The sequence below is a fragment of the Ochotona princeps genome, chromosome 4 (genome assembly GCF_030435755.1).
Source record: "Ochotona princeps isolate mOchPri1 chromosome 4, mOchPri1.hap1, whole genome shotgun sequence".
Classification (NCBI taxonomy): Eukaryota; Metazoa; Chordata; class Mammalia; order Lagomorpha; family Ochotonidae; genus Ochotona; species Ochotona princeps.
The window spans coordinates 31,411,615-31,436,531 of NC_080835.1; the positions used below are offsets into that span (position 1 = coordinate 31,411,615).

General features: G+C 36.7%; 1 protein-coding gene across 5 annotated transcripts in view; it reads left to right on the plus strand.

The window, feature by feature from the left end:
- Positions 1-92: 92 nt before the first annotated feature.
- Positions 93-24,917, plus strand: part of KIF18A (kinesin family member 18A) — a 68,899-nt gene continuing 44,074 nt past the window's right edge. The window contains exons 1-10 of one of the 5 annotated variants that reach the window (XM_058663244.1): positions 93-216; positions 9,773-10,140; positions 11,272-11,429; positions 12,183-12,287; positions 13,722-13,832; positions 15,166-15,363; positions 18,048-18,224; positions 19,602-19,676; positions 19,842-19,954; positions 24,644-24,806. In XM_058663244.1, the coding sequence (XP_058519227.1) occupies positions 9,819-10,140; positions 11,272-11,429; positions 12,183-12,287; positions 13,722-13,832; positions 15,166-15,363; positions 18,048-18,224; positions 19,602-19,676; positions 19,842-19,954; positions 24,644-24,806 (1,422 nt within the window). In that variant the 5' untranslated portion in view covers positions 93-216; positions 9,773-9,818. Of the gene's footprint in view, positions 217-321; positions 342-465; positions 955-9,772; positions 10,141-11,271; positions 11,430-12,182; positions 12,288-13,721; positions 13,833-15,165; positions 15,364-18,047; positions 18,225-19,601; positions 19,677-19,841; positions 19,955-24,643; positions 24,807-24,917 lie in introns of those variants that run through there. The other 4 variants (XM_058663240.1, XM_058663242.1, XM_058663241.1 and 1 more) reach the window with 4 other exon arrangements.

Consider the following 24,917-nt stretch of genomic DNA (forward strand, 5'->3'; position numbering starts at 1 on the left):
CGGGCGTTGCCACGGCGACGCACAACAAGGTCGCCTCCACCACTCGGAGGTGCAGCGAGCCGGGGCAACGTCCGGCGTGGTGACGTCACGAGGAGTCCGCCAATGAAAGAAGGCGCTGAGGAAGCTGGCTTGAGTTTGAATCTTGAGGTTGACTGGGAAGCGACGGGGACGCGGATTGAAGCCAAGTGGTCGCGGGGCTGCTTTCTTGGGCCTGAGGTGAGTGTGAAACACGCGAGGAGAGGGCTGCTTTCTGCAGCGTCCTTCGTGGGGATGTCCTGGCTGGTGGCGGGCGGTCCCGCCGTCTCACGTGGGAGGACGAATGCGGAAGCCTAGAGTCGCGGGTCGGTGGGCCGGGGGTGGGAAGTGAGGATCCCTGAGGACAAAGTGAGAGGCAGAAAGCACTGGAGAGCCGGAGCTCGGCTCCGCTGATCATGGCTCTCCACTCCTCTGCAGCTTGGGCAGAGATCACCTGCCTTCGGTGTTGAAAGGAAGTTGCAAACTTTTTAGAGTGTTGCTTGGCTCCTTTCCCAGGCTGTGGCAGAGAACTTTAAGTATTCAGTACCTTACACTGTGGACTGTCTCCTGGCATCGAAATTCAGAGCGTTTTGTTTCCCACGGAGACGTTAAGCGAATCTCTAGGCTGAACTATCAGAGAAACTTTGGTCCGTTACCGCAGCCAAGTTTTTGTCTAGTCTGATTGTGCTGTTGTTGGCCTCGCTGAGATCAGCGGAGCAGCAGAGAGGGGCTGGACCTCTTAGTCCAGGGCTCCTCAAATAGGGGGCATTGTAAGCACCTGCCCTTAGGGTCCACTCGTCCCTCACTTAGGCCGAAACCAAGGCCGACCGCTACTGTTCACTAAACGAGACTATTTGGTCAGAAATAATTTTGCATAATAATAAAATACAGTTTAGATTAGAAACTGTGAAACAGTTGAAGGAATACATTAGGCACCTGGTGAGTGTTAGTTTTGTCATCTCACCTCATGTAGTTCCATCACCTTGGGTTTGGAGAACTTTGTAACAAACGTTAATACTAAAAAAATAAATAAATAAATAACAATGCAAACACCGTTTACGGTGTTATTAAGCTTATGTTGTTTGTGAACCTGTCCGTATCAGTAAACAAGTGCGGCGTTTAACACTAGTAGTTAATGTAATGTTGGTGAACATCTACAACTTAGAATTTTCGTTTTGAAAGTTCATCTTGTCCTTCTATCCATATACTCCTGATCAATTTCATGTACACAATAAGTGAATTTTGTGTTGTTTTATAAAAATAGGCTGTCAGTACCACCTTGCCTTATGTTGGAACTTGGCTCCCTGAAGCTTGTAAAGTCGTGGAAACAAAAGGCCTAATATGGGACTGTAAATGTTAGTGTTCAAAGCAGTTCCCAGACCTAAATAGTTTGCTGAACCTGAATGCAATTGACATTTCAATTTGTATATAACAAATAATCGTAACAGTACCACTTTACTTGATTATGAGTGTGTAGAAACATGTTCTGTGATTTCAGTACGTCAAACTTGGGAATAGGTGGAATTTAGACCTGGACCCACCTTCTAGCTCTGCACTTGCAAGCCCTGACCTCCAGGAGCCCTAAAGCTTCTGTCAGAAGTAGCAGCTGCAGAGCCGAATGCTGCTTTGCAGGAGCTGAGAACCAGGGGAAAGGAATAGATGTTTTTCTAAAGCCATGGAGTTTAAGTTCATGGAATCTACATTACAGCACTTTTGGTGATAAATCTCTTCTTCTGACTTGGTAATCATACCCAATTCTAAATTTCACAGTGCTTGTTAAATGAAAACACGTGAATAAGCTGCTTTTCTCTAGTGTTTGTGTTCTGTTTTGTTTTTTTTTTTTTTTTTTTTGACTTGGACATGACATGCCAAGTGTCTGTTTTTTAAGTGATAGAAGCAGCTAGACTTTAATTCTCAATGGTACAGAGGGAAGTAAATGCAAGTGCCTTTTACCTAGACCTTCATATTTTGCCTTCATGGAGCAGCAGGTGTTGTCAGTCTTACGGACCCTGGCCTAGAGAGCAATGTGCGAACACCAACAAATGCAAAAGATGTGCATGTTCTCGTCTTGTTTTCATTAACATATATGTTTAAAATCTGTTAGTTCATTTATTTAAGAAACCCAAGAGTCAGTAAAACTCAAGGTAGCTTCTGTTCTTTTCACAAATTGTTGGGGTACTGTGTTATATATTGGGTATTAAATATTTAATAAATACTGTGGTACAAATGAAGTCTAAACTGTTACAGTGCTTAGATTTCAGAGATGAAATAAGCAACCATTATGTAGCCAGATAGTGTATTTTCTAGAGAGTGCTAACGTCTAGGAAGCACAAGAAGGCTGGTAAAGGCTGGAGAAGTAAAGTAGGACGGCCCTATTTTGCATAGATTCTTTAGGGAAATTCTGTGCAAAATGCTTTTCAATCGAGAGCTGAATCATGAAATAAGAGATTATGATTTGAAAATATCTAGAGGTGAAGCTGTCAGCCAAGGTAAGAGGAAGTGTACTGAGCATGAGAGCAGAGGAGTGCTCGGGTGCTTAGGAATACTGAAACAAAGTTGGTGTAAAGGAGACCAAGTAACCAAGGGGTGGTGGATTTGGGGGGAAACATCGGAAAACAGGATCAGAGACTAGACAGGGCCAGCAGTGATCGTCAGCATTACAAAGGAATGAGCCATTCTTCCTAAATGGATCTTACACAAAATTAAATATTAACCTTGCTAAATAAATGTGGTATTTTTAACCTCACTCAGTGATAAAAATAAAATGTAACTTTCCTGTTTCCCTAATTTTTGTAAATAAAAATTTGGGCAGATTATTTAACTTTTTTTTGATACCTCTAAGTCCTCATTGTGATTGCCCATTGTGAGTCACGATATTCTGCTGTAGTGTATTGTTTTCGCTTAGCTGTTCTTTCTGCTTGTCTTTACTCTGAAAAGGTAAATTGCTTTTTGGGTTCTGTATAGTTTATTAATCATATTATTCATCATAATTTTTGAGAGTTTGCTACATACCAGGCTGTCTACAAGAAACTAAGGCTGAAAAGTAAAAATAGACAACCTTGTTATTGTGCTTTTTTTTGACCCAGTGAAGGATCTTAGATATTACATGTACTGAGTTTTTCGTTTTATGTTAGCAGTGGAAGCTCTTTCACCGGCTTCTTCCTCACTCTTTCACACTTCACTTAAAAGTATAGTGTATATAGGTATTAGATGTATTTATCTGTCATTCTTATCCTACCAATTTTGCTTTTTATTTCATTAAAATTCACTTGGTATTAGATACTACAAAACTGAACAGAGACCATATATGATATATATACACATATAAATGTGTATATATATACACACCCAGAAATATATCTTGTGAACTGTTGTCTGAAAAGAATATGTGAGTTATGATTTTTCTTTTGCTGCTTCATATTAAACAAGATCAAAGGAAGTTGCGTTCTATATACCTAATTCAGATTTAAGAATATGTAACTCTCCTTTATTCATGTTGCGGGGGGAAAAGAAAGCACCATATAATAAAGTAGGGAAAATCTCATTAATCTTGGAATATGTCATTACATTGGAGCATGGACAATTTTTACATTTTGTGGACTTTGGGCATTTTTTGATAGGCTGTTCATTTTATTTTCCAGAGGATAGTTTTTCTTTTGTCCTTATGGAGTGATTTCCATCAGTTAGGGTAGGGTAGGGTAGTGATTGGGAGCCTTTGGGGGTTGAGATGGACTCCCACTATGCTGCTGTAAATGCCACAAGTCATGCAGGAATCAAATATCGCATGCATCTTGGCAATTACATAGGCATGGAAGACACCTGCTTTGGAAAGGTCTCTGTTGGTAGGGCCGTGGCTATTTTAAATGATGGATTTCATGATGAGCATGTCCTTGAGTACACATGGCTGACCACTGGTGCAGCTGATGGACTGAGTATGTCCACAATCATTTGTCGCATGATTGTTCCTTCTTTTGTCAACTTTGAATCAAGAAGCTGAAAGCAACTTTAGCCATTTCATTAGGAAATTACATTTGAAGTAGGAAATATATAATATTTAAGTTTAATATGTTTCTTAAAATGTGTACCCAGTCGTGAAACACAGCTATATTTTACATGCTTCCTAAACTCCTTTACATAGTTAACAAAATTTGTGCCAGATTTATAACTTGAATACGATGTCATTGCCTATTAAAATACCTTCAGTAATTTCCAGTTCATTTCAAAATTAAGTCTGAACTCTTCAGCCTTGCATTAAAGATCTTCCAAATCTGGCCCTTTTCACAGTTTTCTTTTGTTTGTTTTCCGTGAATAGCAAACAGTAGATGTTTCATTGAGAAAGTAGAAGTTCACCTTCCATGGTTTTATCTTTTTTATTTCTATTATTTTTTTTTAAGGTTTATTTATTTTTATTGGAAAGGCAGATCAAATTTACAGAAAGGAGAGACAGAAAGATCTACCACCCACTGGTTCACTCCCCAAATAGCTGCAAATAGTGGAGCTGAGCCAATCAGGAGCCAGAGGCTTCTTCCAGGCCTCTCACTTGGCTGTACAGTCCCAAGGCTTTGAGCCATCCTCTGCTGCTTTCCTTCCAGAGAACTGGAAGGAAAGTAGAGCAGCCGGAGCACGAACTGGCACCCATATGGGATCCCAGCACTTGCAAGGGGAGAATTTAGCCATTGTACCTGGTATTCAGTGTCATCTTTTTAGAGCAGCTTTCTCAGCACTTAATCTCAGGGCACAGGAAAATGTCTGATGTGCTTGAAGGCGTTCAGTATTTTTCTTTCTGAAATACTTTCTGCTTGGTTAAAACTATCCATTCTTAAATCACCTTATTTGCCAAGGAACCTTTCTTTTAATTAAAAAAAAAAAGGCTTTGTTTTTTTTGAAAAGCAGATTAGGGAGAGGTCCCTCATCCCCTGGTTTCTTCCCCACATGGATGAAATGACTGAGCCAGACCCAGTTCCGGAGCCTGGTCTCACATGTGGGTGCAGAGGCCCAAGTACTTGAGCTGTCTCCTTCAGAGAGATGGATTCAAAGTTGGGGACCCAGGACTCAACCAAGCACCATTATGTGATGCCAGTGTCACAGGTAGTACCACATCAGCCATGGACACTTTTTCTAAACATGAGTCACCCAAAATCTTCCAGGACACTGTTACCTTCATGGCACTTACCATAGTTATACCTTTATATAATTGTGTGAATATGTTATTCATATTTCCATCACAATTATGTAAATAACATAATCATAGACAATACTGTAGTTCAAATTCTGCTAGATATTGTTTTGTTTGTTTTTCAGAGTAGGGTTTTATTTATTTATTTATTTATTTATTTGAAAGGCTCTGTGACAGAGAGAGGGGAAAATAAAAAGATCTTTATCTACTGGCCAGGCTCCAAATGTTCACAACAGCCAGGTGTGGGACAAGCCAAAGTCAGGCTGTAAGAGCTCCATCATGGTCTCCTGCAGTGACGGCAGTGACCCATAGAATAATTATCGCAGAAAATTGTCTAACCCAAAGTGCTAGTCATCAACACATTGGGAAGCACTAAAGGATGAACTCAGTCACTATGGGGAGAAGAAGCAGGGGTGGGGAAACACAGGGAAGAGAATTGACATGCATCAGACACCTCCACTAAGCTTAATATTTGTTTTTACCTATAGCCTTCACAACAATTCTATGGTATATTATCTGTTTTCTACAGATGAGAAAACAAACTGAGGTTCCTGCCTGAGGTCACGGAACTGAGACTTTTTTGTGTTTTGAGGGGCTTAAGTAGCCAGAAGATCAAGAATGAAGAAAGATCAGTGTGGTTATTCACTAGGGATCTAATTGTCAGACTCCAAATAACCACCCTTTTCTCTTCATTCTATTTTTGGATGAAGGCAGAATCTTAAAAGGCAGAGCTGTGTCCAGCCATCTGCTGCTTTTAGATTACTTTCACCTTATTTGAATTCTACCCAAGGGAGTATAATTTTGTGACATATTTTTGCTTTAATATTACTGTTATTACTCCTACTTTTTTTTAACAACAAAATATTTGGACTGTTCCACACCATTTTTTTTTTTTTTTTTTTTGCTCCCCTTACAGTAATACTCATCTGAATGTTGCTAAATCCTATGGTTAATTCTCCTTAAAAACTCAGTATGTTAGTATTTTGCCTAATTGATCGTTGTCCCCTTGATTTAAGACTTTCACAAATATTAATGCAATTTTTAAAAAAGATTTATTTATTTACATTGCAAAGTAAGATATATAGAGAGAGGAGGAGAGACAGAGGAAGATTTTCCATCTGGATGATTCACTCCCAAGTGACCAAGACGGCCAGAGCTGAGCCCTTCCAGGTCTCCCAAGTGGGTGCAGGATCCCAAGGCTTTTGGGCTGTCCTCAACTGTTTTCTCAAGCCATAAGCAGGGAGCTGGATAGGAAGCAGGGCTGCCTGTATTAGAACTGGCACACATATGGAATCCTGGCCTATTCAAGGTGAGCAGTTTAGCCACTAGGCTACCGTGCCAGTCCCCTATTAATGCAGTTTTAAGCTTTAAAGACCTAATTTCAGAGCTGGTGTTGTAGTGTAACAACTCAAGAGGCCGTTTGAGACACCAGCATCTCATGTGGAAAACCATCCCTGTTGTGGCAGCTCCACTTTCAAACAAGCTCCCTGCTTAATAGCCTGGGAAGAACAGCATGAAATGCCCTAAGTGTTTGGGTCCCTGATACCAACAAGGGAGATCCAGCTGAAGCTACTAACTTTGGCCTAAAGCTCCCTGTTCTCTCCGTCTTGGGAGAAAAGCAAAAGATGCAAGGTGTCTACTTGTTCCCCCTCTGTAATTGTGACATTCAAAGTAAATCTTAAAAGAAAGAAAGAAACAATTACTTAGAATTTCATTAACACTCACAGGATGCCCTTTACCTGTTGGACTTGACTTCCTGTCTTGATATTTTCACCTGCATGTCCATTAAACTTTTAGGTAAGCTGTCTAAAACCCAACTCTTCATCTCCCTGTATCCCCCAACAAATCAAGAAAGAGGGCCCAGGAGCAGTAGTCTAGTGGTTAAAGTCCTTGCCTTGTAAGGACCTTTTTTTTTTTTTCCTGTGCAATCAAATGCATTTATTTTGTAGTTTAAGCAAGACAAGTGGTGGACAAATTCAGAATGAAAACGTCACCCAGGGATTAGCAGCAGCTGGCCATGCATGCAACCATGAGTGCAAAACCAGGTTGTTTCCAGTACTATTGCGCAGATTCCTTCATGAAATTAACTCACCTGTTTACATGAGCCAGCCCACCCTCTAGAGCTGTCAATGGAGTACTGACAGCTCGTCAGTCCAAGGTCAGACAACCACACTGCCAAGCCAATAGCACGTCCAGGAGTGCTTTTGCCAGCCAATATTGTAATAATGTTCTACAGCCAGTGTCATAACAGGGTGACTACAGATATACCAGCAGATACACACAGAAGGCCCCTGCTCTCACTCAGCTGTAAGTCTTCCCTACATCTCTTGGGGACGGGAATGCCATGCAATGCAATGCTCCATGAATTGGTAGGAAATCTAAGTCCAGGCTGTGCCCAGGTTGGAGCAGGAACAGCTGGAGGTCCTCTAGAGAGCCATTTTTCTGAGAACCTAGGAATAGAGATAGGGTCATTCAGGAATGCTGGGACAAACACCGGTTGCTATAACTGTGTGGGTCCAGTGTCCTGACATCGTGGCACCCTTGGCTCGGTTGAGACCTGAGTGAAAGCTGCAGAGACTGAGGAATCCTACAACAATTATGAGGTGGTGCCCTTCTTTACACTGCTTTCCATATGGATGCTGGTTTCTGTCCCAGCTGCTCTGCTTCCCATCCAGCTCCCTGCCTGTGGCCTAGGAACCGTAGGGGATGGACCCTGCACTCGTGGGAGACCCAGAAAAGGCTCCTGGCTCCTGGCTTCGGATCAGCTCAGCTCAGCTGCAGTCATTGCAGCCAATTGGGGAGTGAACTAGTGGATGGAAGATCTTTCTGTCTGTTCTTTCTCTGTACATCTGCCTTTCTGGTAAAAAGAAATAAATCCTTTAAAAAAAGGAGAAGCAAGACAGAAAAACGGGTGTACCCTCAGGTCTGTCTTACTGAATGGCTACTCTGTTTTTTCCAGCACTCAAGCAGAAAACCTTGAAGTTACTCTTGAATCTTAATTTCTGTCATTCCTACATCTTCTGGTCAGGAGTCTTTCAGATTTACCTACCTATAGAATGTGACTTGCCGTCATCATCCACCCTGTTCTTAGTGGACACCAACATTTTACTAGTCTGTCCTCAAAACATTTAGTAGTTCCTACACTTTTCCTCTTGTGTGTTACTATCCTCCCCTTTGTTCACTGATCTTTCCAATAGATACTCTGTTGGAAATAATTGATTCCCTGCCACCCAGTGGGAAACCTGCATTATGTTCCTGCTGCTGACCAGTTTTAGCTATATTAGAGGCATTTGCAAAGTGAACCAATCAATAGAAGCTCTCTCTTGCTCAAATATGCAACAGTCCACTTTTGAATGCAATTTTAGAATACAGTATTAACCATAGTCCTCATAATAGATCACCGCAGTTTTTCATCATGTCTACCAAAACTTTGTATGTTTGGATCAACCTCCTCCTTTCCCACTCATCCTGCCCCTCCCACTACCCCCAGCTCTGGTAACCATTATTTTACTTTTAGTTCTGTGATTTCAGGTTTTTAAAATTTTATACATGTACATGAAATCATATTTTTCTGTCTTTCTTTGCCTGTCTTAGCTCGTTAGAGATTATATCTCCCGGACTCACACATGTTGTCACAGGTGACAGTTTCATTCCTTTCTCAAGGCTGAACAGTTCTCCGTCAGCCATTCCTCTGTTTGTGGACATTTAGGTATCTGTGTATCGTGGCTATCATGATTAATGCTGCAGTGAACGCGGAGTACAGACAGCTCTTCAACATTCCTGATTTCAGTTCCTCTGGATAAATACCTAGAAGTGGTATTAATGTTTAATCCAGCAACAACCTCAATTGTTTACTCAAATGTTGTTTTGATGTTTACTTGTCGTAACTTTTAAGTTCTAGATTAATGTCTGAGTAATTGAAATTTCCAGATTATTGTTGTTAGTTTACCTTTTATCTTTTCATGTGCAGTTAACCATAAAGCTCGCTCTGTGATTTCCCTTATCGTTAGAGGGTGGAAGTTAAGACCCCTGAATTTATCAAGGAGTACAATCTGTCACCCTCACACCTTAGCTAGTTACTTGAGGCCTCCTTGGAACTATTTTTAACCCTATGGGTTTCTGACTTAACTTTGAGACCGCCTGGATGTATCACTCTTCTCTGCCAAGAGTTTTGCAGCCAAAATCACTTTTGCTAAAAATAGCTCACACACTGAAGCTCTCTCTTTCCACATTTCCTTGACATGATTCAGAGAAAACCTTTCTTGTCCGTTCCCAGGGCCCAGGCTAAAATAGTACTAAACTTCTTGTGAATATCAGAACTGGGGCTTGAGGCAGCATAACTGAGATTACATGTGGTTCAGGCATAGTGCTTAATCCGAAACTTCACAACTAATGATTGGAATCAGGAGGTTTTTTTTTGGTTGTTGTTACTGAATTTGTGTGCATATACACTATGTTATTTTTGTTTAAGGTTATTTAAATGCAAATGTTTTCCCCCCAGTAACATTTACCAAGTGAATAAGTACTGCATAAAAGTGTTATAAGTAGGACAAATAATAGAATTTTTTTTTCTAATTTCAGAGAAAGATCTAGGGATTCATATAGTCAGAAATCAAGATAATCAGCGATGTCTGTCACTGAAGATCTGTGTCACCACATGAAAGTAGTTGTTCGCGTGCGGCCTGAAAACACCAAGGAAAAGACAGCTGGGTTCCGCAAAGTGGTCCATGTTGTGGATAAACACATACTGCTATTTGATCCCAAACATGAAGAAGTCACTTTTTTTCATAAAAAGAAAAGAACAAATTTTGATATTACAAAGAGACAGAATAAAGACCTTAAATTTGTATTTGATACTGTTTTTGATGAAACTTCAACTCAATTGGAAGTTTTTGAACATACGACTAAGCCAATTCTTCGTAGTTTCTTGAATGGGTATAATTGTACAGGTAATCGTTTCAATTTGACGTTCAGTTTCTGTATGTGATTTGGGTTCTACATTAGGAAAAGCATCAACTTGGCCCTTCTGAACGTAAAATACCTCAGTGTTAGGGTTCGACAGAAACATGACAATGTAAACTTTATTTGAAATTTCACCGTTGTACATAATTGTGAGACTTGAATTCCATGGTCACATCGTGGCCCTGCAGACTTAGTCCTCACTCTTCCCTACATTATTAAACCACCACATTTGCTCCTTGTGCTTTACAGCGAGGTCTCCCAAATTTATGTTCATAAATATCTCACTTATTACCAAACAATTAGTTGTCTCTGGGGAATGTTCACATATTTCTGAATATTTGACAGTTTCTTTGCAGTTACATTTTTCTTGATGGTGGCTTGAATACTGCAAATTCCGTTTTAACTCAATATTGTGCTGTTTGAGGATATCACAGCACAAAAAGCACAAAAAAATAACTATTGATACTAAAAGAGCCCGTAAATGGTCAGTCAATACATTTTATGCATTTAAAGAAATGCATTTGTATATTGTACTTCAAAGAATCCTGAAAGAAAATCTATTGAACACCATTATAAAAATCATATTTTCATAGTTAAAAGTTTTTGTGACATTTTCCTCAAGATACCTTCAAGATAGTGGTATAAAGAAGGAGCATCAAAAGCTAAGAACTTTTAATGATCTAGTACCAGTGAAATAGCCTAGAGCAACAAAATTAAAAAATTCCACGGTGAGGAATTTATGCTTTCTCGTGTAGAATTGCAAAGCTTGAAAGAAGTTTTAACATAGTTGGGCCCTTTTCCCTGCAGGTGAGTTTTGTACAAACCCAAGGGATTTTTCAAAGAAAATTGAGACCAGGTAGTGAGGCTTGTGATTGATTGAAATTTGCAAGATTGCTTTGAATGAAAAGACTGTGCCTTTGGGGTGGGAGGTAGAGGACAATGATACCATTAATCAGAATGGAATATGGTAGTGAGGTAGATTTGTGCTAGAATTCCCACGTTTTGACCATGTATCAGTTTTGGATCTGTTGGGTGTAAGGATGTTGTTCAGGATATCCAAACAAAATTCTGCAATAGTCAGTAACAAGGAGCTGTGATTCCTTTTCATAAAAACTCAGTACTTGCCTATGGGGCCACTGGAGCTGGAAAGACCCACACGATGCTAGGATCCGTTGATGAACCTGGAGTGATGTACCTAACAATGTTAGACCTTTACAAATCCATGGATGAGATTAAAGAAGAGAAAGTGTGTAGCACCGCAGTCTCATATCTGGAGGTAATGGCCACCTCATTCCTTACATTAATCAATTGTTTTGAGAAATCTTTGCTCCATAAAACTGTTTCATTGCACAGGAGTTATCTCTTATATATTAATTCATTTAAATTCATGGTCTTCAGTATTATTAGTTTTCTTGTAATTTCATACTGACAGACAAGTTCAAATAGGGCAGAAAATTTCCACTTGCTCTTTTCCAGACCCCCCATTTGTTAACATTTGCTTTCTCTCTGGATGTATGTATTTCTGCTTTCAGAACTGCTTAAATGGCATATTTGTAAAGCAGAACATTTTTCTTTGTCCTCTCTGCCTCTTGCTTTCTGTGTAACTTTCAAATAAATAAATAGTTAGATCTTAAAAAAAAAAAGGAAATTTTCTCAGACAACCCCTGAATGATTTTCAAATAGAGTCCCACAGTATTATGTAATGTGCATACCTTTGAGATTTTGCATGCTTTTCTGATGAAACCCTTTCAGATCACAAATTACATTGTTTTCTCATTAGCCTCTTTTGCTCTGGAGTTTTTGGGTTTTTGTTTTTGTATTTTATGATGCTATGATAGATTAAATCTTAAGTTTGGATATGCCATGACTAAACTTGGTTTATGCATTGACAGAAACACTACAGAAATTACATTGATTCTTACTTCATCATAAGAAGCTTATGTGGATGGTTGTGCCCATTACAGTTTTGACATCAAGCAGTTTTTTTGTTGTCGTTTGTGTTTTGTGTTTTGTCTTGTTTTCTGCTAAGGTATATAATGAACAGATCCGTGACCTCTTAGTGAATTCAGGGCCGCTTGCTGTCCGGGAAGATTCACAAAAAGGTGTGGTCGTTCAAGGACTGACATTGCACCAGGTATGTGGATAAAAGCCTTTTAGAGTAACAAGTGGGACCACTTAGCGATTTCTACCAGCATTTTGCTTATTTTCTATTTGGCTTGAACAAGATTATAGCTTTCATCTTTTTAAAGCAATTGAGTGGGTCTTTTCCTTCAAAAATCTGCTTCAAAAACCAAAAGTTTAGCCTAGTAGTAAAGACATTGCTTCCCATACTATGTTTCCCAGAGCTGATTCCTGGATGCAAATTCCTAATTCCACTGTTTTGCTAATGCGGATCCTGAAGCAGCTATGTTGGCCCATGTACTTGCATCCCTACAAACCCATATGGAAGATGTGTATTGAGCTCCCAACTCTCTCTAACTTTCGTCGAGTCCTAACATTGTGCATGTTTTAGGGATAAACCAATGGATAGATGCTGTGTGTGTGTGTGTGTGTGTTTCTGTACTTGTCAAATAAGTTAGTTAAACAAAATCTGGGTGCCACGTCTGAAAAGCTATAACCCTTGCTCTTAACAAGCTTTTTAGGAGTGAATCAACAGATCAAATATCTCTCTGTGCTTTAAAAAAATGAAAATAGGTGAATTTCTGCAGTTGGTTTGGGCGTTGTTCTGCTTATTGCATTTATATTTTATCTCCTTGGAGACTATATTTCTTATTTATCAAGTAGTCTAAACAACTAAGCAGATTATATATGGTGACTATTTAGTGAGATTATATTTTAGAAAACTTTTTTTTAAGATTTATTTTTATTGGACAGGCAGGTATACAAAGAGGAGGAGAGACAGAAAAGATGATCTTCTGTCCCTTGATTCACTCCCCAAGTGGCAGTAATGGCTGCAGCTGAGCAATCCGAAGCTAGGAGCTTCATCCGGGTCTCCCACATGAGTGTAGGATCCCAAATATTTGGGCCATCGTTGGCTGCTTTCCAGCCACAAGCAGGGGGACTAGATGGAAAGCGCGGCTGGCGGCATTAGAACTGGCACCCAAATGGAATCCTGGCACTTTCAAGGAAGGACTTTAGCTGCTAGGCCACTGTGCTGGGCATCATAGAGAACCTTTTTTAAAGGTCGTCTTGGACTTTTGTTTGGCAGAGCAGATAACATGACACTCAGAATACCCACATCTCAAAAGAATACCTTACTTTGAGTCCCAGCTCCGTTCCCCCATTCCAACAGGTGGTGGCTCAAGTAGCAGGACTTTGGCCACTCCATGTGGCAGGCCCAGATTGAGTTCCTGGCTCTAATTCATGACCTCTAAGTGGCCCATGCCTGACTGTTCATCTCAGAAAGTGAACTGTAGGATGGAAACTAGTTTTGTCTCTCTGCCTTTGAAATAAATTTTTTAAGAATAATGAAAGTATTCGTACTTGTTGAAAGCTTATTGCAAAATTCAAGTTTTTTCCTAGGAGTTTTCCTAATTTCTGTATTTCTCTTTTTCTTAAACACTGCTAGCCCAAATCCTCAGCAGAAATTTTGCAATTATTGGATAATGGCAATCGAAACAGAACGCAACATCCCACTGATTTAAATGCTACATCTTCTCGTTCTCATGCTGTCTTCCAGGTAACAGACCACCGGGCATAATGACTTTTCTTTTAGATAAATGAAACCAATCATTGATCGTGACTTTTAGCTGGGGGGAAAACAGAAGTGGTGCATCTATGTACTTGTCTGCTTCTGTATTGCCTTGAAAAGATTCTGTCACCAGAATTATTTAGAATTGAGCTGACATAAGTCAAAAATAAAAATTATATTACCTTTGTGAAAATGTAAAATGTTAGCGTTCGTTTTAATTGATGTAGATATTAATACTTCCAGTTTGTGTTTTTACATTCATACTGTGATTTCTCTCTGATTCAAGATTGATAGACCCAATCAATTGGGAAGATATTAATTCACTTTTTTGAAAACATTTTACTATACAAACCATGCAAGTAACATTTGTTAGGGATGTATGTGTGATTCTGTTGATGGGGTAATTTTTAATACTACAATTCCAGATAGAACTAAAGTACAGGTTAGTATCTGTTACTGTTTATGATTTCTACACTTCTTACAATCTAAATGATTATATGAAGTTTCTGTCTGAATTATGCTATTTGAATATCACTTTATAAAAAATTATTGCATTTAGAAGCATGAATATTGAAATCAATCATTCGAGTAATTTTCAGTCAGCAAAATTTCATTAATCTTTTCTTGTCAGTTTATTAATAGATTTGAGAAAAAAAGATGTTCGAGTGATATTGAAAATTATTGGATCATCCTTTCCACAGGGCTTTAAAAAGAGGGTTTTCTTGTGAATAGTAGGTTAACCTTCTAACCTCTTTGAGTTTTACTGCCTATTTCATTTTACTTAAACTGCTACAAAGTCACTTAAATATTTGAATTATCTTTTATTCTACTGTGGCTTTGAAAATGACAAAGATACTTCATTACTAGATTGTATATAATGACTTCTTAATCATAAAAACACACAATACTTGAATGATTAAAACAAATTCACTCTTCAGTGCACGTAAACATTCCAATTAAGCTTTCCTTTTTTTTGGTCACTAGCTGGAGACATGCAAGACATGATGAGCCCACCTTTGTTTTCTATTGGAAACAGTGTTTATGTTGGACCTATCCTCTCTGTCATCAACCCTAACAATTCCATATTCTGGTTTAAGGTATACCAGAATGCAAACAACTGTTACTTTAACCTTTTAATAAGTCAAGAGTTATTTCTCCTGCCATTAATATAAGAAATTTTCAATTTTTTTTCAATTCTGGTAGCTGCTAATAATTAATATTATACTCTGTTCATTTTTAGTGATCTTTTACAAATAGTCTTTATTCTTCTTCTAATATTGTTAAATTTACTCTAATTTTTCTTTAATCTCCTGTAAAAAAGATTTATTTGCGACAGCAAGACAAGACAGCAAGCATCAATCAAAATGTTCGAATTGCCAAGATGTCTCTAATAGACCTGGCAGGATCTGAGCGTGCCACTGCTACCAGTGCTAAAGGGACCCGTTTTGTGGAAGGCACAAATATTAATAGATCACTTTTAGCTCTTGGAAATGTCATTAATGCCTTAACGGACACAAAGGTAGGTACTCTGTGTTTATTTATTAAATAGGTTGAAATACTGAAACAGTACATCTAGAAAGATACAAGTTCATTTAATTTTGTTTTAAAGACCTATCAAGTCAAAATTCAAAAACATCAATCATGTCTATTTACAAATCAAAGTCCACATAGATCCGATTTTTCTTCTTTTTTTAATTTTCCATCTCAATCCAAATTTGATATGAAAATTGGCAAGCATTAGATGGATAATTGAGTTTATATTACATTGTTATGAATTACTTTAAGCTTAGTAAGAGTTTTTTGTTTTATTTCAAGATTTTTTAATTAGAAAGGTTAAGCTAACATAGTGTTCATCTGCAACATTCAGTACTGGGTCAAGCTGAAGTTGGGAGCTAAGAACTCCTTCCTGATCTTCCACTTGAGTGGCAGGTGCCCATTTATGTGGACTGTCTTCTACTGCCTTCCCAGGCACTGCAACAGAATAGCTGTAACTGAAGCAGAATAGCTGTAACTCCAGATGACACTCTATAGGGTGCTGATTTAACAGGCTATGACTGAACCCACCGCATCACAGTGCTGGGTCTTAGTGTATGAAATGATCATTAATGATCAGATTCAATATCTGAATTGGCATGCAGACAAAAGAAATTTGAGAGGGCCCAGCATGATGACTCAATTTCTAAATCCTCAACTTGCAAGCAGCAAGATCCCGTTGGGCCACCAGTTCATATCCCAGCTGCTCCATTTCCCATCTAGTTCCCTGTTTGTAGCCTTGGAAAGCAGTAGAGAATGATCCAAAGCTTTGGAACCCTACATCCAAGTGAAAAGGCCCAGAAGTTCCTGGCTGCTGGTTTCAGATCAGCTCAACTCCAGCATTTGCAACCATTTCAGGAGTGAGCAGAAGCTCTTTCTTTCTCCCTCTCCTCTCTGTATACCTGTTTTGCCTTTCCAATAAAAATAAATAAAACCTTTTTTAAAGAAATTTTTAGAAAAACTGAATTTTCTTCTAGTTAGTATTTTATGCTATGGAATTAGGTTAAATGTTAAGTGTTGGAGCCTAAAAGAAAATCAAATGAAGGAATAATATTTCTTAGGTGCTTTGAGGGCATTTCAAAATATTTTAAATATATCAAGTTCGTCACTAAGGCAGCATATATTGCTACTTAAATACTTGTAAAAGTAATATCTTTCTTTAAAAATTAGGCTATGATAAGGTAAAACAGGTTTCAGAGCTTTAGGAAAATTACTACTAAACATTTTGATCCAGATAAAGTATATCAAATGATTGAAAGAATCATTTTAAAATCAGTTGCTGAAATCAGATGAAGATTGCAAAAGTAATTTTTTCTTTAATTCTGACTTAAACTTTCAAAAATGACGCATAATGTAAGGACTGATTTTTATAAGCATTTTTTTATTTTGAAAATGTAAGCCATTCATACACTTTTACCTTAAATACTATGGTTCATGGTTTAATGCGTGTTTGTACATATATGATCATTTTAGTAACTTTCATATTCCATGTTATTTGGGAAAGTCTGCACAGGAGAAGATTGGTCAGAAGTCATTGCTGTGAGTTGGGGAACCAAGGCTATTTCTGTGTCTGTGATTTATAAGCGTGTGACCTGAGGCAAATCATTTCATGTTTTGCTTAACTTCTGTTTCTTTTTCATAAAATGAAAGATATACAATGGGTAACCTGCAGTTGCTTTTGCCTTATCATAATGAATCTATTTTCATAGTGAAGTTTTATATTTTGAGAGAGTTCTTTATTTTTTCAAAATCAAAGCTATATCTTTAAATAATTTTTTTGAACTTTTTGCTAACAATAATACTGATTGAACTGCATATTTGTGGGCTTCAGTATACTATTTCATTAAATGTGTGGTGGTCAAAACAGGTTAGTCAACAATTTACTTTTAACATTGTTTTATGATGATCAATTTGAATCTTCTTTCTTCTATTTTTTCAATAATATATAGTAGATTATAGTTTCCTCACAATGCTGTGTTCTGACAAATTCTTCTTGAACTCTTGTAATTCCAAGTGAAATATCTTAACACCCTATTTATTTATTTTTTACTTTTTGTTTTGTTTTTATTTTTTAGACATTATATTTTTAGTTCATCTTAGATATGCAGAATACTTATTCATGTAATACAGATAGGTGTTATGAAATGTAATCTTCCAGATTCCCTTTTTTTTTTGTTTGCTTGTTTGCTTTTTAATAAAGATTTATTTATTTTTATTAGAAAGTCCCAAAACATTGGGTCATCCTCTACTGCTTTCCCAGGCCACAAACAGGGAGGTGGAGCAGCTAGGATACAAACACTTGCCCATATTGGATCCTGGCATGTGCAAGGCGAGGATTTGGGCACTAGGCTACCACACTGGTCCCCCATTTGTTTTCTTCTGATTGGTTTTCTTAGATTTTGTTCTTAGATTGGTTGTTAAAACTAACAACCAATATTGGTGCATTATTTATTTTAAATTCAAGTTCATACTCAATGGAGATATAATTTTTGAAGAGCATACTTGTTTTATATATTTACTGAATACCCCTATGCGTTTTATCATCATTTTATCAATTACATCATAAACCTGGGCAAAGTTGGACAAAGTCTAAGTTCTTATAGTGAAAGGGTGGCAAGTTTGCATTTAAATGTGGAAAATGACATAAGAATTCTTTTTCTGTTCTTTCAGAGAAAGAATCAGCATATTCCTTACAGAAATAGTAAGCTTACTCGCTTGTTAAAGGATTCTCTTGGAGGAAACTGTCAAACTATAATGATAGCTGCCGTTAGTCCTTCCTCTTTATTCTACGATGACACATACAACACTCTTAAGTATGCTTACCGTGCAAAAGATATTAAGTCATCTGTAAGTATGTTTACTTTGCCTTCGTTTTGAGACTACTGAATGCATGCTAGTTTTATAATCCCAATGAAATTCTACTGAGCTGCACAGCCCAGGGTAAAAACATTTTCACTAACCTGTTAATTGTATGTTAGACAGAACATTAAGCTTCCTGATTATCTATGATAGATACTACTAGTAAGTCTTGGAGTGCTAAGATGGCTTTATTTACTTTTCAACTTTTGTTCTTTTGATGGTACCCTTGAGTGATCAGTCAGAAAAATCCAAATTTGATTTCTGTTGTAGCAGAGCATGAGATGTTCTACCTGACAACTCTACACATGTTAGTTAATCTCTCCATAACTTACTTCTTCCAGCTATAAAGCAGAATACCTTGTTTTGTTGTTAAAGTCTTTTTCTATCTAGTTTTTAAAATGTATTTTTATTTGAAAAGCAAAGAGAGACCAACAGAGTGACAAAAAGAAACAGATCTATCTGCTTATTCACTCCCAACTCTTCCCACAAGAGCCAAAGCTAGACCACGTAGAAACCAGGGGCCCAGAATTCTGTCCAAGTCTTCTACAATGCTAGCAAGGACCTACCTACGTGAATTCGTATCAGTTGCCTCCCAAGGTGCACATTAGCAAGATACTGGAATCAGAAGCTGAGCCTGGACTTGATCCCAAGCACTCCACTATGTGATAGCAGCCTCCCAAGCTTTGTTTAAACTGCTTTCCAAAATACCCATCTTACTAAAAGATATAGTTCTTTTCACGGTGATATACCAATCTATGTATAGCTCCTGAAATGACAAGATGATTACAAAGGTATAGAATATTTTAGGTATTTAATCTAGAGGTTAACGTATCAGAATCACAACTCTGAGCACCTGGGTTGTTTCTGGCTCTTTGTCTTGAGTCCAGCTTTTCTTTTGCAGAAGCAAAGAGTACCTACCACCCTATTTGAAAGCCTGGATTGAGTTCCCAAGTCCTGGTTCCACCCTAGACATTGTCAGAAATGAGGCAGTGAATGGGAGTTCTCAATCTGTCTCTCTTCAGTGTTTCTTTCTTTCATGGATAAATCAATTTAAATGATTTATTTTGTGATACAGCTCCGTAGACTCAGGAATTCTCCCCTCTCTGGAATAATTTCTCCTATATTATTACAATAGTATAATCCTTCCACAAAAAGCATAAATCCATCATTCTGTTTAATTGTATCCTGGCAGTGTAGGTATAGACAGTGGCAGAAAATTAGCATGATCTATAATTGTCTGTAATCATAATGTCACCATTTCTGAACTCATAGTTTGAATAGTGAAGATACAGTCATTTTGATCATATATATTAGTATGTGATTATCATGTCAATATACACAATCACAATTTGTATCCTTTAACAGTTGAAGAGCAATGTTCTTAACCTGGATAATCATATATCTCAATATGTGAAGATATGTAATGAGCAGAAGGCAGAGGTATGTGTACTGTTTACATTGTTAAGCTAATATTCCCTCATTTCCTTATTATTTCCCTATTAAAATTGAAATTTGCTTTATTCAGTTATTTTTCACGGCTAAAATTTTTTTTTGTTTCCATATAAAGTGAAAATAAATAACTTGTACTTTGGCATTTTCTATTAGATTTTAATGTTAAAAGAAAAACTAAAAGCCTATGAAGAACAGAAAGCCTTTAATGATGAAAGTGGCAAAGCAAACTTAATGACTTCAAATCCTCAGGAAAAAGAATTTGAAAGGTAAAAATGACGTAAGAAATCCTATTTTGAGGAATATATTCTCTCACTTTTTAGCCAGATATTTTATGTTACCATCACTTGTTATATGTTGCACACACTGAGCAAACTGAATACAGAAAGTTCCTGGTGGCTTTTTATGTTTTGCACATTGAAAATCATATCTTTTTAGTTACGGTTTTACAGATGGTGAGGCGAACCATGGTTTATGCATAATGAATAGAAAATAAAGCCGATTATGTCATCTGTGAAGTTAGGTCTCTATTCCTACTCATTTTTCTTCTCGTATCAATATTTCTATAGTACATGTAAATTTGCTGTTCATTTTGTTGACAATATATAACTCTAGCACTGATGGAGTTTAAGAGATCTCTCTTAGTGATATAAATTAATACAGAATTCTGGTCAGTTCCCAGTAAACTTTGTAGCAAGTAAATGAGAATAAGGCAGTCAATAACTTACTACTCAAAGTAATTTTTATCTGAAGCAGGTGTCAGTTTTCCATTTTGACCTATTGGGACACCAAGTCACAAAGTTTTAATGTTGAGTAGGTCTAGGGATGCAATTAGGAATTCCTGAATCAAAGGGAAGTGATCAGTAGAGTTGTTCCTGTGTATCTTCCCAAAATTAGTTCCAGTACCTCCCATGAATACAAAAATGTATTGATGCTCAAGTCCCTAATATTAAGTGATGCATCATTTGCATGTAACATGCACCAACCCTCTAATGTGCTCTTAAGTTGTGTCTGGAGTACTCATTCTAAGTAAATGGTCTGTAAATATTTTGTGTATTATTTAGGGAATAATGACAAGGAAAATCTGTATGTGTTTAATAACACAACAAGATTTTGTTGATGTTGTTTTGTGAGTCTACAATTACATAAATCCACTGATACAGAGTTTTTGTGTACAGAAGATCTATATCCTCTATTCTTAGGGAATCTAAAAACATTCTAAGCCTCTGGATGTTAAAGCCTCTTAGAGACCTGTTCAGCTGTGACTACAGTGTAGTGAGGTTACACTTGACATTCTCTGGAGCTGACCGATTGCCTATTACTAACAAGAGAAATCAACCATACTTAAACCAATGGTTATTCATACTATTTTGGAACTCTATTATTGAAAATAATTTGGTATTCATAAGAAAAATGAAGATTCTCATTAGTAGTGGCTTTCACCCTAGATCAAACTCCAATGACATTTTACAGTTGTACTTCGAAATTGATGTTTTGTTTGAAATATAAAATTTTGATTTGAAAGTATTTTTCTTTTAATTGACCTCATATGCCAAAATAACATTTAGTTAACTTTCAAATACTGTTTGTACATTCTGATGATTTTTAGACCCAAATTAATTCCTGTATAGCAACTCTTTCAGATTTAGGAAGATAATGTTTATTATAGATGAGTTTAAGAAAGAACACATTTCTCTAGTCTTAAATCCTTGTGTTCCCATATTTAAGATGTGTGCTACTTTGCACACATCTTAAACAGTAGTTACCACAGTAATATAACTACTGGTAAAAATCAGTTTTTCTGTGCTATAAGTTTGACCTTTATATTGCTGTAATGCAAAAACTATTTAAATGCAAAATTTTCTAATGTGATGGAATCATTTTCTGTTAATTCTCCCTAACAACACATTTCAACATAAAATTGCTGTTCTATTACTTTTGATTTCATATTTTTTTCATACTTTTTTGTCTTTTTGAAAGCAACTTCAGTAAAGGTGATTTCTTCTTATTTACTACCATCAAAGAGAGCTTTTTTTTTAATTTCTTTACTTTTATTGGAAAGATAGATTTAATGAGAGAATAAAAGACAAAAAAAGAAAGGTCTTCCGTCCCCTAAAAACTCCCCAGATAGCTGCAGTGGCTGGAAGTTCAGCTTAGCAGAAGCCAGGAGCCTCTTCCAGGTGTCTCTGGTAGGTGAAGGGACCTACGTACGGACATTGCCCTTGCTGGCCATAGGTCGAAGTAGGGACCTGGATGGAAAATAGAGGAGCTGAGACATGAACCAGGTGTCCATATGGGGTGCTATGCTTGCAGGTAGATGATTAGCCTGTTGAGCCATGGCACCAGCCCCCAAAGAAAGCTTTAAAGTCTGACATGTTATTGGTTTTGAATATTTTATTTTTAGTAAAATGTAGGAGTCCTTATGCAACCCAATATGTCTTAACTCAGAGTTCTTGAAAATTAAAAAGTCACTAGTTTCTGAATATTAGGATGATAGTTTTTATACAATTTTCCAATACTGCCTAACCAGTTATACTTTCCTGTTAAAAACTTCCAGAAAGTGAACATTCCTGGAGCAGATAACTTAATTTTTAACTTCTCTCTGGTAAACTGATTCAGGAGATGGGCAGAGCTATAAAATAAGAATTTATTTGGTGGTTGTCCTAGGGGTCCAGAGGAATAAGTCACATCCTTATCATATGGATACTGGTTTGAGTTCCTGCCTTTCCATTTTCAATCAAGTGCCATGATTCTGGCCCTGCTACTTACATAGGAGACTAACAATGAGCTCCTGGCTTCAAGTTTGGCTACTGCAGCCATCTGAGGAGTAAGCCAGCCGACAGTCTCTCTTGTTCTCCCTCTCTGTAGCTTTGTCTTTCAAATAAATAAAAACAAATCTTGAAAAATAATTTACTTTGATTTTTTTTCCTTTTAATTTTTTTCCTTTTAATTTTTTTTCCTTTTAACTAATAATAAAACTTTAAACATGTCTATATGTAAGTTATTTGCTTGCATTTATAAATAAGGTAATGATAAAATTGCATAACCTATGACTTTTGTAATTTCCTCTTGAAAATGATACTGTCCTAAAAGAAATATTTTGTCAGTCATACTGTTGCACATGGTTTTTCAATGCCATGACCTTTTTTTTGTATACTTTTTTTTATTCATTAATTACATTGTATTATGTGACATAGTTTCATAGGTACTGGGATTCTCCCCAATGCCATGAACCTTTAACATGTCTTCCATAACAGTAAATAACATTTTGATGAAGCTAAAGCAAGAACATAGAATAATTTGTCATTTTTAAAGCTACTTAGAAATATAATATTTAAATGGAAATCATTAAAATTAAATACAATTGTTAACAAGAAAATACAGTTTTAAAACTTAACGTATGGACCTGCCAAAGAAATTATGTAGGATTTAACCCATTATTTAGCACCTAAAAATGCTTGAACAGTTTTGTTTTCTAGTTAACATCAGTGTTAATAATTAGAAAATAATTATTATTAGTCAGTCTTTCTCTTAGGATTTTAAAATGTGTTTGAGGTAATCATAGCTTAAAAGAAATCACTCCCTGGAAATTCATGAAATTAATTTTCTTCTTTCTGCCCTAACCTGTAAACATCACTAAGTAAATTAAGTCTAGACCATGAAATTGTCATACTGACAGATATTTAACTTTGTCCTTGAATTAAAAAAAAAAAATACAGCAAAACTAAGAAATCATGATTAAGTGTAACCTAACGATGAGTTATCAACTCATTTACTGGCATTTGCGTTGATGTAATACAATACACTGAAATCACAATGTCCGCACATATTTTCTATGAAATATTTATAACTTTGACAGAATTGCAGGAAAGTCAATGTATTGTGGTTTATATTCATTCCCCATAGAATTTCATTAAGGACTGGTGACGTAAATTGGCAGTGGTTTTACCGCAGACCCTTACAAATATATCAAAATTTCTGGCCCAAGTACACTTATTTTTCAATGCATGTATTTTATTTCAAAGGCTTCATGGTTAATTCTTCTTTCAAGTTTTTGTCTGTACACTCATGTAACTGTTTATACTGTTTCCATAGCTTAGAGCTGCTCTGTGACTCAAAAGTGTAAACATATTTTTATAAACTTAAAATACCATTTTTACTGAAGTTTTTGTTGGCCTCTGGAAGGTCCAGTACTATAGGTTCCTTCTAGAGTTTTCATAGCAGTTAATGAACTTGAAGTGTTTGGGCATTTGGAGAGCTATACTACGTGATCAACTTTAGTTCTCTAAACCTGTATTATCCTTTGAAGGAAACACATTATAGCAGCTTTTCCGGGTCCACCACATTGTGAACCTGAATGTTTTTGGGTCCTGGCAGTTGTCAGTTGACTCTTAGCCAGACTGTAGGGGGTACCTAACCGTATGTTGTGTTTACACTATAACAAATTCTGAAGCTAAAAACAGATTCATTTTCCCTAGGGGACAACGGAGGCACCATATAATTATGCCTCCTACTGATTTCTTCATAGTGTTCCAACACCAGAACAACACACAATGTCATATTGCTGTTGGCATTTTGTTAATTGACATAAAAGAGATCCAACATATTATCATTTCTATATGAACATAAAATAGTTTTTGCAAAGCAGTTGATATTATCTGTAGATATAAATATAAGAAAATAGAATGTATTTGTAGTGCCAGCGACTTAGGACACCTGTATCTTTCAATAATATAATCATGTTTGGAAGAGAGGAAAAGAAACCTAACACACTAGAAATAAAATGAAAGCCCCTTTCTAAATATTTCTATAATAGGAAATAATCATTCTAAACTATTTTGTATTTATCAGTGATATACATGTATATCATATATTACTATTTTATTCAGGATTTTTAAAGAAAATTTTGTATAATTTATCAAAATATTAGTAAGATTAGATGTTTTTATTTTTCATAGATTTCAAGAAATTCTGAACTGCTTGTTCCAAAATCGAGAAGAAATTAGACAAGAATATCTGAAATTGGAAATGTTACTAAAAGAAAATGAACTCAAATCATTCTATCAGCAGCAGTGCCATAAACAAATTGAAATGATGTGTTCTGAAGACAAACTGGAAAAGGTATTTAGTAATTTTATGATTACATTTAAAGAATATAGAAACATGGAGAATTCTGAACTTTGACAGACAAGTTTTTTTTGTTATCCATCTTCTACAAACATCTGAAAAATG